A 15,390-nucleotide genomic window follows, 5' to 3' on the forward strand; every position below is an offset into this window, starting at 1 on the left:
TTTCTGCATGTTAGGGTTCTCCACATCACTGACATTATCTGATGTGATGTATTCACAACTTGTGCAATGTGGCCCCTGAATTTCAGGTCCTTGTCCATCACCACTCCTAGATCCCTCACTTCCTCCATCTCCTTTAAAGTTTCCCCACCAAGTGTATACTTTGCATCCAACCATTGCTTACCAAATTTCAAAACTTTTACACTGGGCAACACTGAACTGACAGTTCCATCTACCTGCACATTCATGCAATCTATTCAAGTCTTCGTGCAAGGCCATAACATCTGCTTGACTCTTCATTGCTCTCCCCAATTTTGCATCATCTGCAAACAGCTGCATATCACTAGTCAAACCCATCCCAATATCATTAATATACAAATTGAACAACAATGGTCCTAAAACTGAACCCTGCAGTTCACCTTCTTCTTATAGGATACTGCATCCCCATATTACAACTTTCTAATACCTATCTGAGAGTCACTCACTGATACAACTCAGAAGCCTGTTAATTAATACCATCTGTTTCAATTTATTTAATAGTTTGTCATGTGGAAGCCTATATCAAGCTTTTGCAAAATCCAAGTACATCACTAGTAAAAACATGATCTCCCCTTAACAAACCATGCTGATAATCACAAAGAATACTGCTGTTTTCAACCCAATTCTGTATTCTACTTCTAATGAATCTCTCTAGTATCTTCAAGATAACTCCAGATATACAGATTGGCCTATAATTTGAAGTCACAGCCATATCACCACCTTTATGCAATACAATTTTATCCTCCTTCCACTCCCTTGGAACCTGTACAACAGCACAGGTTCCAAGGAAGTGGAATGTTGTACTGAACATTCCCTTAAAGATGTGGTGATATGTCATCAAATCCTATCACCTTATTGACATCAAGGTTATTTATTTTCTCAAATACCTCCTGCTCACTCACAATTAAGCCATCCTCTCCTATGTCCTCTACACTTAATTTCCTCATGATTCCATCCTGATCAGGATGAAACACCCTTATAAACTGATCACTGAATACCTCAAAAATGTATTCTGAGCAGTTACCATTCTACCATTTCATCCATTAACATCATCTTACCATGATCATTCTTCCTTCTATTGCTACATATCTAAAAAAATCTCTAGTTTTTCTTCACCTGATTTGCCAATTTCTGCTCATGCTGCACTTTTGTTTTCCTTACTGAGTCACTCTCCTGGCTTGTTCTTTATACTCTTCATGAAACTGATTACCGTTATTCATCTTGTACTACCTCCAAAGTATCTTCTTCTTCTTCCAGATTTCATGCTTAAGCCCCTCATTCATCCATTTTACATCCCTGACCTTCAGAATACTTTCATACATTGATGCTGTTATGTATTTCTTTGTCAGTTCTCAAGCAACATTTATTTCCTTACCACTCAATTCCTCATTCCATGCTATAGCTCCAAGCTTGTCATAATTACCAGCCTTGTAATTCACACATATATTCTTTCTTCACAGAAGTCTGCACATGGCTAGCCACAACCCAGGTGATCACTTCATGATCACTCTCACCAACTGGAGTGAAGTGTGAAACCCCACTCACAATTACATACTCTGATGATGTGATCAGATCTAAAACTCTCAGTCCTTGTTTTGCCCTCTTTTACATGCTGCCTGAGATAGTTATCTCTCAAGCACTCAAAAAATTCATTTTCCTTATTCCCAAATGCTATTTCTTCATTCCAATCTATACTACCATAATTAAAATTGCCCCATAATAATTACCCTTCCTTTGTTCACTAATCCAAGTTGTTTATACATTTCTTCATCACCACCCTCCACATTCCCAGGTCTATAGCAACATCCAACTAAATATGTCTTCTGCTCAACCTCCACGTTACAACACACTGCCTCATAACCAGTGTCACTATTTCCCTCTTTTATGTCTACCTTATGTGGACTCAATTCCCCTGCTATCATCAGCAGCATCCCCTCCCCTTCTTGCCCTTTCTATCCTTACAAAAAATACTGTATCCTTCCATTTCTATTCCAATTATGATATCATCTTCATTCAACCATGTTTCACTTATTCCAATGATTTTGGGGTGAATAAACTCAATCACTGAAACCATTTCATCCCCCATATTCTGATACTTCTGGCATTTGTAAACAAATACAGCAGTTCATTTTTAGGTCTGTTCACTAGTCCTATCCAAGCCACTGGTTGGTTGCAATTTCCCCACCACACCTGCCCTTGACCAATCACCTTTATCACCACTTACCACATATATCTACTCAATCTCAACTTCCCAACCCACATTGCAATATACTCCATCTCCATACACATTCTTTGCTACTGTCAACATTCACTGCTACGGCATGTCTCCCTGTCCACCTGGACTCTCCCCAGTTTCCCTGTTCCTCTTGCATTCCTGTTCTCTCTTCTTCTCTCACACTACCATTGTTTCCACTACCAAGCACTTCTATCTCTTCAATACCACACTCATGATTTTTCACTTCATCTCTTACTTTTGATCTCTTGCACGCAGCACACACTGTACTTCCATCTAGCAACACTTTCTCCAGTACACTCACTCCAAAGCCATTTAAAAGCAACCCATCATGCCTGCATAATTCCATTCTTCTCTCAAGAGTTGCTCTTTTTAGCACCTGCATGCAGCACACACTGTACTTCCATCTAGCAATCCTATTATATACTGAACTGTGAATGAGCTGCATCTGAACATAATGGTATAATATTCTGCACTGGAATTTGCCACTGAAGGTGTTCCATCTTATAACAGTTTCAAACTCTTTTCTGACTGTTTCTTATTCAAACTTTTGTTTGTAATGTCTTCTTTCCTCTTCTTCTCAACTGTTAAGATTACTATAGTAGAAGAAATAAGAACAGACTGATTAGTACTAGACTTAGTCCACTATGTGAAGAGTTACTTCACAATACATTGAATACAGAAGACTAACACAAAATGGTATACATCATTCATAGTCTAGTCACAGAGAGGACTATCATAAGAATTGTCAACTATCTCATTGAACTGTGATTGTAGCAATAACTGGAAAGGCTGCTACTAGTTGGATCTTGCATGGTCACTGCTGGAACTTACAGTAGATGTGCAACAATACTTCTGCCACTGCCCTAGAAATATGCTGTATCACCACAGTCACTCATTCTTCATGTCGCTTATTCCTATTATATACCTATGACTCATACTGGCTCTTGTGCATGGTGCTGTGTTTCAAGACTCAAGACACCACATGTACAATGCAAAATGCCCATCAATACTAAAATAAAAAGCATTTTAGCTGATCAATATTAGCACAAATGTCAGAGAAAAAAATCTATAATATACAGAATTATCAGGTAGAATGAAACTTAACTGTAGTAAAGAATACATAAATTAAAAACATTAACAACATTGTTATATTAAGCTTACTGTGGAAAGTTACTGCATTTGATATTTAAGTATGTTTATCTGGCAGTAGAATATATATCCTTTGAAAGAGCATTAGCGGTCACTAACAACTCTGATCTGTTTATATTTTAAATTACACTTACCTGTGATGATGTTCGGCACTTTGTCAAACAAAGTTCAAAGTGATCTGTTATTGAAGCAAATAATACATTGAATGTTTCTGAAGCCTTTCCAAGAATTTTCTGCAGAATTGCTTTCTAAAGAGCAGAAGAAAATACTATTTTTCAGACCTAGTTGAATACCATATTTAAATCATTTGTTTTTTTTTAATACAACGTGGAATACAATCCTTTAAATAAAATAACAGTTTATTTAACAGTATTGATTCACAACACAGAATATAAGGAAATATGAGGGTTGTTTGAGAAGTTTGGCAAAAAAATAAGTTAAACACATTTTTTTGGAAAAAAATCACCTTTATTTTTCAATAGTCTCCATCGAGGTCTACACATTTGGTCCAGCAAGTTTCCAATTTTTTCATCCCATCTAAAAAGTAGGATTTGTCAAATTGTGCAAAATAGTCATTGACAGCCTTGATGACATCCTTGTTCGAAGAAAACTTTTTCCCCACTGAGCCAAATTTTTAAGTTTGGGAACAAAAAGAAGTCACACGGGGCAAAAGAGAATACAGTGGATGTGAAACCAATTCAAACCTCGATTCCTGCAATTTTGCCATTGCGATGGCCAATGTGTTGGACGGTGCATTCTTGATGAAAGAGCACTTTTTTATGGGACAATCTTGGTTTGTTTTTTCTTCAGTTCTACTTTTAAACGGTCCAACAATGACACATAATACTTTCTTTTAAGGTTACATGTTGATCAGCATTCATATTTATAAATTTAGGGACACAAAAACACACATGTTGAAAAGATTATTTTATTAATTACTAATAAAATAAAACTTGACATTTCGATCCCTGTATCAAGGTCATCATCAGAATGATACATGCGTATAAGGAACCAAGCTACATGCTCTAGTCCTGTATACCGGTAAACTAAATCTACGTAGTAATTAATCCTTTCTTCCTAGCCTCTAGTGATACAAAAAAATAAAAATAAATAAAAAATACATACATCTTCAAGGCCCACCTTTCCTAATTGGGTTGTGGGGACAACAGCTGCAAGAGGAACTTCCAATGGTCACGTCCTCTGCCATCAAGCTCAGGTGATCTGGTGGGATTCCCAAACGTGTCCACCCAAGGTTTTGAATATAATCTATCCAGCGAGTCCTTGCCCCTCCACGTGGTCTCCCACCTTCTGGCTTGGCAAAGAGGGCCTGCTGAGGGAGCCTCTCTTGTGCCATTCTGACCAGGTGTCCGTACCAACGTAACTGTGATCTCTCAACACGGAGAAGCAGCGGTTGAGTATTGAGGGTTTCCCGAATTGCAGAGCTTCTGACTCTGTTGAGTCTTGTCAGCCCCGCAACCCCTCGAAAGAATCTCATTTCAGCCACTTGGAATAAAAAATAAATAAATAAAATAAAATAAAAAATAAAAAATATTACAACTACAATAAACTGCTAAAGTCCTCATGTATTAATATTCTTCAGGATTTGTACAGTTCTGGTTGTTATAGTATGATTTCCTTCAGTTGCTGTTAAATGTTACAAACACTTCACCAAGTTGTCTTCTTGTAGTGGGATTTTTCTCCGACTAGTTTAGGTTGTTATATAGGTTGTAGATGGGTCCTCCATATTCTTGGAATGGTTAGGCCATCATTTTTGTTGAGATTTGGGTTATGTTTGAGCATTTCACGACTCTTTAAATTTCCTCTCAAACCAGGTTTTGGTGCAGTGTAGGGACTTGGTATTTTTCCAATCAATTCTATGGTATGTTTGGAGTGCGTGGTCAGAAAGGCCGGATTTTCCAAAATGGAGGTATTTAATGTGTCATTTGTGTTCAGGTTTTGGTGCAGTGTAGGGACTTGGTATTTTTCCAATCAATTCTATGGTATGTTTGGAGTGCGTGGTCAGAAAGGCCGGTTTTTCCAAAATGGAGGTATTTAATGTGTCGTTTGTGTTCATCTTGTCTAATTGGGATAGTTCGCCCTCTTTCCCCTATGTATGGTATGTTACATGTGCATTGTATTTTGTATACCCCACCCCTGGGCAGGCTAGGTGTGAAAGAGGATCTTTAGAAGAACTGAGTAGGTATCTTAACTTGTTCAGGGGTTTAAAGGTGGTTTTAATGTTGTATTTGCATAGTGTTCTGTCTATTTTTTTCAGAAATGCCTCTAACATAAGGAATGGCAATAGCATTCCTGAAATCTTTTTGGTTTTTACTGGTATCTTCATGGAGGATCTTGTGAATAGTTTTTTTTACTGCATCCATTTTTTATAAATGTTTGGTTGATCTTGTATTCCTGGTTTAGAGCTTGTTCATTAAAACAAATAGTTTGAGCTCTGTGTTTAAGGGTGCTTATGACAACTAGTTTTTGTGTTGGGTGGTGGTAAGAATTTTTGTGCATGTATTGGCCTGTGTGTGTGTGTGTAGGTTTGCAGTAAACTGAGAAGGAGAGAGACAGCCAGAGGGAAGACATGTGATAAGTGTGTCTAGGAACGGAAGAGAGTTGTTTTTTTTTCATTTCAATGGTGAATTGGATATGTTTGCGTTGTTTGTTTAGGTGGCTAAGGAATGTATTTAGAGCTTTGCGACCATGGGGCCAAATGGCGAAAATATCGTCGACTTATCTTAGCCAAATTTTGGGCTTTAGACATGCTGTCTCTACAGCACGTTGCTCAAAGTCTTCCATATAAAAGTTAGCTATTGGGGGAGAAAGTGGTGAGCCCATGGCTGTACCTTCTTTTTGAAGGTAAAAATTGTTTTGCCACACAAAATATCCAGAGCGGAGTACGTGGGCAAAGAGGGCCGTGATGTCGTGTGGAAATATGTTCTGTAAGAGCAAGATAGTGTCACTGATTGGGATATTAGTGAAAAGGGAAGTTATGTCAAAGCTGAGTAATAAATCTTGGTCGTTGAGTGCAATGTTTTTAATTTTATTTATGAAATGTTGTGTATTTTTTATGTAGGAAGGGGACTGACCTACCAATTCCTTGAGTGTGGCTGCTAATTTTTTGGCTAAGTGATAATTTGGGCTGTGAATTCCTTCAACAATCGGACGTAGTGGTGTGCCTGCTTTGTGTATTTTTGGCAGGCCATAAATTCTGGGCGCACGGGCATAATGAGGTATTAATTTTTTTGTTGTTTCTTCAGGCCATGTGTGGACAGATTTGATTAATTCAGTTGTTTTCTTTTTGTTATGTTTTGTGGGATTGTAGTTTACCATTTGGTAGGTGTTGTGGTCCGATATCAAATGGTTCATTTTTTCAATGTATGTTGTACGGTCTAAAAGGACAGTGGCATTACCTTTATCTGCTTTCGTGATTATAATGTCTTGGTTATTTTTTAAGGATTTAAGGGCCAGATTTTCGGTTTTGTTTAGGTTGCTGCTTATTTTTTTTTTGTTTGAATTTAGTATATGCGATGTTTCCATTCGTATTTTATCAGCTAGATTGGTGGGGAGGGATCGTAAACCTCTCTCGATATGATAAACAATATCAAGTTTGTTCACTGACCTCAGAACAATGGCGTAGTTCAAACCTTTCTTTAGCAGTGAGAGTTCACCTTGGGTAAGATTGTGGTTTGATTGGTTGATAACCAAGCTGTGGTCCGATGGTGGTTAGTTGCTTCAAACTTCGTTTGTGGGCGATTGGCTGCTCCTTGTGGTGTCAGTTTGTGATTGGCTGTTCCTTTCGTTATGGCGTCCTGATGGTCTTGTGCTTTTCTGTTGTTGTAGGGCTTGAAATTTCATTATTAATTTTTCTTTGTTTTTCAGTAATAAGTGCTTGGCCGAGTAGTCTGTGATCCTGTCTAAAATCTCTCAAATTTTTGGAATAACGTGGTCGGATAGCTCTAATTTAAGTTGTAGAACTTTGGCTTGGGTGGATGCTAGGTTTTTACATGCCTCGTGGATTTGTTCTCGTAACAAAGCTTTTTCCAACTGGGGCATTAAATACGGAGCGCTTTGGCTGATTTAAACTTCCTCTTTAGTTTAATACAGTTCGGTATTACGTTGCTGTCTCTACATCTTTTCAAAAAGGCTAGTCAATTCGTTAACACGTATCTTTAGTTTACTGTAGAGGCTGAACTGCTTGTGGGTCACATCTCCATGGATTATGATGATTCTTTCTTTTAAGGTCACATGGTGATCAGCATTCATATTTATAAATTTAGGGACACAAAAACACACGTGTTGAAAAGATTATTTTATTAATTACTAATAAAATAAAACTTGACATTTCGACCCCTGTATCGAGGTCATCATATAAGGAACCAAGCTACATGCTCTAGCCCTGTATACCAGTAAACTAAATCTACGTAGTTAATTAATCCTTTTTTTCTAGCCTGAGCTCTAGTGATACAAAAATAAAATAAAATAAATAAAAAATAAATAAATAAAATAATAAAATAAAATAAATTAATTAAATTAAATTTAAAAAAATATATATATATATTATATATATATATTTTTTATATTTTTATATATATATATAAAATATATAAAATTTTATATATTTTTTATATATATATTTTTATATTATATATATATATATATATATATATATATATATATTAGGGGTGCTTAAGGGTCAAAGCTGTATAACTGAGAGGAGACCTCCACATAGCCTTTAAAGGAATGCGGAGAACAGACCAGGGCTTCTGACCTAATGTCCAATCCTCACCTTCTCGTGGTGCACCCTGTTGGGTATCTACTTGGATACTGAACGAACGAGAATGGGCTGGCAATTTGGGATTTAGCCGACCAAATTGTATTCCTATTGGTTAAACCAAAATACAAAATGATGGTACAACATGACAAAATTTCATGCCGGCTGGGGCATCACCCGGTTAAACAAGGCCCACGTTGTTTTCGCCAGGGAACCAGGGCGAACAGCAAAAAGTCAGCTACTGCAACAAATCTGAAAACACACCCAACACAACATCACCAGAGTTAAAGATCGGTACTATCAACGTATGAAGCCTGAATGGCAAAGAAATGGAGCTAGCTGAGGAATTAGATAAGTACCAGATGGACATAATAGGGGTGACTTAAACAAAAAAGACCAAAACTGGTGAGATCTTTCTGAGCAATAAATACAAAATGTTATATTCAGGCAATGACAATCAAGGAAAAGAAGGGGTAGCCATAGTATTCAACACAAAATACGAGGCTAATCTTCTTAAATGGCAGTCAGTCTCAAGTAGAGTAATGTGGGCAAATATGAGAATGGGGAACTGGACAATAAGACTTATTTGTGCCTATGGTCCCACAGAAGGTTCTACTAAGGTAGAAGTGGAGGAATTTTTTGAGGCTTTAGAAAAAGCAACTGACACAATGAAAAAGGAAAAGTTGGTCCTTGTTGGGGATCTAATTAGCAGAGTAGGAAATGATTGTGAGACATACAAAAATATTTTGGGAAAATTTGGAGAAAAGAGCAAAGCTAATAATAATGGCAAATATCTGTTGGATTTCTGCTCAGGACATGGACTGGTTATTACTAACACCATGTTCCAACATAAAAATGTGCACAAATTCACATGGAGAGAAGAGGCTAGGAATAAGAAAAGTCTCATTGACTATGTTATTGTTAATAGTGATGTTTTCTCCCTAGTGCAGGACACCAGAGTGTACAGAGGATTTGAAATTGGAAGTGATCACTATTTAGTCTTGAGCAGGATAAAATTGAATTTCATATTGAAAAGAATAACATGTAAGAAAGTTTTGAAGCGAATAAAAGTTGAGCAGCTCTCAGATGTGAAATGTAGACTAAAATACACAAAGATTATTGAAGAAAAAAGGAAAGAGTTTGAGAACAGGAACCAAACTTTAGAGAATCAGTGGCAAACCTTGAAGAAAACCTTGATTGATTCAGCCAGAGAGGCATGTGGTGAGGTTGTCTGCAAGGATAGAAAAATCAGAACTCCCTGGTGGACACAGGAAGTTAAAGAGGCAGTGAAGGAAAAGAAGAAAGCATACCAAAAGTTCCTGTCAAATAAGTCAGCTTGTGCTCTTAGAGAATAAATATAGAGACAAATGCAAGAATGCTAAACACTGTGTAAAACTAGCTAAACAAAAGTCATGGGAGGACTTTGGCAAGAATATAGAAAATAAATATCAAGAAGGTGGCAAAATATTCTGGAGGTTGTTGAAGAAGCTTAAGAATGGAGGAAAGAGTGCTATAAAAGGAATTAGAGATGATAAAGATGACATGAAAACGGGAGAAAAAGTCAGCTTGTGCTCTTAGAGAATAAATATAGAGACAAATGCAAGAATGCTAAACACTGTGTAAAACTAGCTAAACAAAAGTCATGGGAGGACTTTGGCAAGAATATAGAAAATAAATATCAAGAAGGTGGCAAAATATTCTGGAGGTTGTTGAGGAAGCTTAAGAATGGAGGAAAGAGTGCTATAAAAGGAATTAGAGATGATAAAGGTGACATGAAAACGGGAGAAAAAGATATCCTTGAAGTATGGAGTAATTACTTTGAAAAACTGCTAAATGAAACAAGCAGTGATGAGAGCACAGTGGTAAAAAACACTGACCAGGCATGCAATCAGGAATACATCTCCATACTTGAAGTAGAAAAAGCCATCAAAGGCTTGAAATGTGGAAAGGCAGCAGGAGTAGATGATATTCGACCAGAAATGCTTAAGTATAAGATGTGGTATAAGAGTCTTACAGTGGCTGCATTGCATAGTTCAGAAAGCCTGGACAGAGGGATGAATTCCCGATGATTGGAGTAGAGCTCTCATAGTACCCATATATAAAAAGGGAAATAAAACTGCATGTGAGAATTACAGAGGTATTTCCCTACTAAGTGTTCCTGGCAAGATCTATGCAAGTATACTTGAGAAACGGTTGAGAAGAATTGTGGAAGAAAAGCTTGGTGAAGAACAAGCTGGATTCAGGCCAAATAGAGGCTGTCAGGATCAGATCTTCACTTTACGACAAATAGTCGAGAAAGCATGGGAATATAACAGAGATCTGTATTTAAGTTTTGTTGATCTGGAAAAGGCATATGACAAGATGCCAAGAGAGAAGCTATTCAATACGCTGCAGTTATATGGTGTCAATGGGGCATTATATCAAGCAATACTTAGTCTTTATTTGAATTGTAAGTCAGCAGTTAGAATTGAAGGAAATACAGGAAGATGGTTTAATGTTAAATCTGGTGTGAGACAAGGATGTACATTATCCCCTCTGTTATTCATTATCTATATGGATCACATTATGAAGGAAAGTGGTATTAAACATGATATCAAAATTGGAGATGTTAATGTCAGTTCTTTGCTTTATGCGGATGATGTTATACTTCTAAATAAATCCGCTACAAGTCTGCAAGCTTCTCTGACTAAATTGAATAGCTGTTGTAATAGATATGGTATGAAGGTCAGCAATAAAAAAGACAAAGATAATGAAAATAGGCAGAATCACTTAAAATGTCAACTGTGTTGTGAATGGAGAACCTGTGGAACAAGTAAAACATTTCAGCTATTTAGGCACAATTTTTACTGAAGATGGTAAATCAAATATAGAAATAGACAACAGAATCAGCAAGGCTGGTATGGTGGGAAGTCAATTATATAAATTCATATGGAATAAGAGAGAAATTAGTCGGAACACTAAATTAGCTGTATACAAGACAGTGTTCAAACCAGTTTTAACTTATGGATCTGAGAGCTGGGTCAGAAGTAAAACACTTGACCAAAGACTAGAGACCACAGATATGAGAGTCCTGAGAAAGATTATAGGCGTGAACAGATGGTATCAATGGCAGTATCATATTAAAAACGAGGATATTAGGAAAGAACTTGACATTGTCAGCATCCAGGAATGCGTTAGCAAAGCTAATCTCAGGTGGTATGGTCACTTAAATAGAATGGGCGAGGAAAGATTAGCAAAACAAGTGTTCTCTGCCAAGTTGGCAGCAAAACAACCCAGAGGAAGACCAAGATATAGGTGGATTGATACGGTTCAAAGTGCTTTAGACGATAGAAATATAAGATCTGATAATATTGGAGTGTTGACAAGTAACAGACTGATTTGGAGGAAAATTGTAGATAGGAAATTAATAATGATGTAATTTTTTTCATGTAGTACTATCATATCCTGTACACCCCTTGAGGGTACATGGCAGGAATTTGATGATGATGATGATGATATATATATTACAACTACAATAAACTGCTAAAGTCCTCATGTATTAATATTCTTCTGGATTTGTACAGTTCTGATTGTTATAACATGATTTCCTTCTACAACCCATCTACAACCTGTATAACAACCTAAACTATCTGAAGAAAAATCCCACTACAAGAAGACAACTTGGTGAGGTGTTTGTAACATTCAACAGCAACTGAAGAAAATCATATTATAACAATCAGAACTGTACAAATCCAGAAGAATATTAATACATGAAGACTTTAGCAGTTTATTGTAGTTGTAATATTATATATATATATTTTTATGTTTTTTTTATTTATTTATTTATTATTTTTTATTTATTTTTATTTATTTACTTTTTTTTTGTATCACTAGAGGTCAGGCTAGGAAAAAAGGATTAATTAACTACGTAGATTTAGTTTACCGGTATACAGGGCTAGAGCATGTAGCTTGGTTCCTTATACGCATGTATCATTCTGATGATGACCTCGATACAGGGGTCGAGACGTCAAGTTTTATTTTATTAGTAATTAATAAAATAATCTTTTCAACACGTGTTTTTGTGTCCCTAAATTCATAAATATGAATGACACATAATAGACTACTGTTATTGTCTTACCCTTTTCCAAATAGTCTATCATGATAGTTCCGAGGGAATCCCAAGAACCAGTGGCCATCACTTTTCCAGCTGACAAAATAGTATTTGCTTTTTTCGGTGCTCTTTCACCAGGCATTGTCCACTGTTTGGACTGCTGCTTAAACTCAGGTATGTAATGGTGGATCTAAGTTTCATCTACAGTCATGAATCGACACAAAAAATCCTGTGAATTGTGATAAAACATTGCCAAACACTGCATTGAAATGTCTTTTTACATGCGTTTTTGATCGACAGTTAACAATCGTGCACACAGCATTTTCATGTGCAATTTTTGTCCAGGATATTATACACCCATTCAGTTGAGATGCCTACAATCTTGGCAATCTCATGCACTTTCATTCGGGGGTCTTCCATAAATACCATGGATTTTGCCATGGTATTGTTATGGACATCAATCGTTTCCTTCATAATGACCTCAGTAAGGTATCCGGAGCACGCTTCATCTTCGATGGACTTACAACCAAGTTTAAACTCATTTATCCAAATATAAATGGTCTTCAACCTTCTCATGCATAAGGGCCTCATATGAGGACATCATTTTTAACATATACAGGGCACAAATTTAGCAAAATTAATTAATTCATGATAATAGTGTAAGATTAAATGGTACTGTATCATCATTATAATTTTTTATAAATGAATATAAAAATTCATGCATAAGAGAGTTAATGCTGGTGCAGAGTCCCATAAACTGCATCTAACTCAGCTTTGATCTGTGCAGCCATCCACTTCTTCAAATAAAAGTATTTATCACTGAATGAAACTCGCTTTTTTCCATTTTTATGAAAAATGCGAACATAATGTTTGCCAAACGAGAACTACACGTCGCACGTGGCTAAAATTTTGCCAGAGGTCATGAAAAACATGATACGTGCCGACATTGGTATGAATGAACAAATTGTGTCACCATCTACTGGAAATTTAACAAACTTTTCAAACAACCCTTGTAATAATTATTTAACTTATTTGCTAATATTTCACTGGTATTATATCCAGCATCTTCGGCGCACAAACACAGTTTGTTATGACCGCAACAATCTGGCATAACAGTGGGACTAGTTAAAAAATAAAAAATAAAAATCTGGGAGATTCTCATTTCAAGATCAAATTAATGCTTATTTTAAACTAGTTCCACTGTTATACCAAATTGTTGCAGTTTCATGTAACTGTCACCAAATGTGTTTATGCGCTGAATATACAGTGGAACCTCAGTTGTCGAACATAATTCATTCCTTAAAGGCTGTTCGGAAACCGATTTGTTTGAAAACTGAAAACATTTTTCCATAAGAATTAATGTAAAATGGATAATCCGTTCCCGAACCCCAGATGATTGCTTATTTAAACCTTTATAACAGTACTTCATGCATAAAATCGTATACAAAAACAATGACAATGCATAGAATCTTACACAAAAAGAATAAACACAATAAATAGATAAAATATAGATGAAAATTGATCGCCTCTTTATTTTTGAGTATTGTACAGATCGCTGATTTTGCCTTACCGAACTGCATATAGCAAGATCTGAGACACGAATGCCATTTTCATGTTTGGATATGATTTCTTTTTTCACCTCTATCTTGGTTCTCACAACTTTTCTATTTGCTTTGCTGCTATCGCTATCCTTCTTCGGCCCCATGGTGGCTTATTTAATAATAATTTATAAAAAAAATCCATAAAACACAAAGAAAATCAAGAAAAGGCACTGCAAATTCAAGAATGCAAATGAGTTTAAGGGGAAGTATGACAAGTATTGGGTAAATAAAAGCAATGTTGGGTCACCCACAATGAGTCTTTTAACTCCACGGAGGCGCCTTATAATAATATACAATAGGTGTCTTGAATTAATTAATTCTCCAGAAATTCTAGCAAGTGTCTGCACTGAGCATAGGCTATGGTGTACCTGATGCTCTCCCACCATAATCTCAGCCTGCAGAGCACCTGTTCGGGAACCGATTTGTTTGAGATGAGAGTCATTCGACAACCGAGGTTCCACTGTACTGGATATAATACCAGCAAAATATTAGCGAATAAGTTAAATAAATAATAATTATTTTCTTATATTGTGTGCTGTGAATTTATTATACCATCATGTACTGCCAACGCTACTGATCTGAAGCAAATAGTGCAGCTACCTATCTAAATTTCAGATACCCACCCCTCCACTTTCCCAATATCCTTGATCCTTCTTAACTAATTCTCCTTCCACACACGCTGTAGAGGTCACCTCTCCTCTCAGCAACACAGACTACAATCTTGTGCAAGTTTCCAGTCTCACAGGTCCCTGACCACACCCAACCTTGTATCCTCTGGCACTACAAAGTAGTATGATCTCTGAAACTACTACTCTTCCTTCCCACGGCATGACCATTGCTTCCTTTCTTCTCCCAAGAAACCTGCACTGAGTGAGTGACAGAAATCTGCAGTGGCATGAAGATATTTATCTCTCAAATCATCCAAAATTCCCATCCACTTTCCAAGCCCTGGTTCAACAGAAGATGTACGAAAGCAATCAAAGAAAAAAACCCAGCTGACCACAGGTGCCATGCATCAAGAACCCAATCCTCATACTCAGTCTATGCAGAAGCATGCAATAAATGTAAATCAACTATCAGAAAACAAATATACAAACTTCATAAAAGCCAATAACAGAAAACTAGTCTCTTGTCCAAATAGTAGCCATGCTTTCTGGTCCCTCGTAAAAGACATCAGGTGCAAATTCTGCTCACCTGTGCTCTCCCACTCATCCAGATGGCAGTACTGTTACAGCACCTAAAGAAAGAGCTAACCTTCTAGCATCACTCTTTCCCTTCTAACTCCTGCATAGATGACAATGGCATATCACCTCCATCCATACCAACAACAGAGCACGGTATGCCTCCTGTGGCCTTTCAGTAGAAAGACATAAGAAGAAGAATATTAGACAACCTGAACACTACATAGTAGTCTGGTCTTGATGGCATCTCTCCTATTGTACTCAAATGTTGTGCTTCAGAGCTAACGCCCGTCTTCTATACTCAAGCTGGCACCTATCCC

At 36.8% G+C, this 15,390-nt stretch overlaps 1 protein-coding gene across 5 annotated transcripts in view; it reads right to left on the reverse strand.

Annotated features, from left to right (window-relative positions):
- The window catches only part of LOC150097918 (SREBP regulating gene protein), a 146,454-nt gene that overhangs the window by 60,531 nt on the left and 70,533 nt on the right, over positions 1–15,390 (reverse strand). For 3 of the 5 annotated variants that reach the window (XM_090406545.1, XM_090406544.1, XM_090406546.1), the window contains exon 4: positions 3,556–3,669. The exons of the other annotated variants lie outside the window; for them this stretch is intronic. In XM_090406545.1, the coding sequence (XP_090262671.1) occupies positions 3,556–3,669 (114 nt within the window). The remainder of the gene's footprint in view (positions 1–3,555; positions 3,670–15,390) is intronic. 5 annotated transcript variants of the gene reach the window in all.

This window comes from Typopeltis vanoorti, chromosome 16 (genome assembly GCF_054136105.1).
Source record: "Typopeltis vanoorti isolate ZY-2024b chromosome 16, IOZ_Tvanoo_1.0, whole genome shotgun sequence".
Lineage (NCBI taxonomy): Eukaryota > Metazoa > Arthropoda > Arachnida > Uropygi > Thelyphonidae > Typopeltis > Typopeltis vanoorti.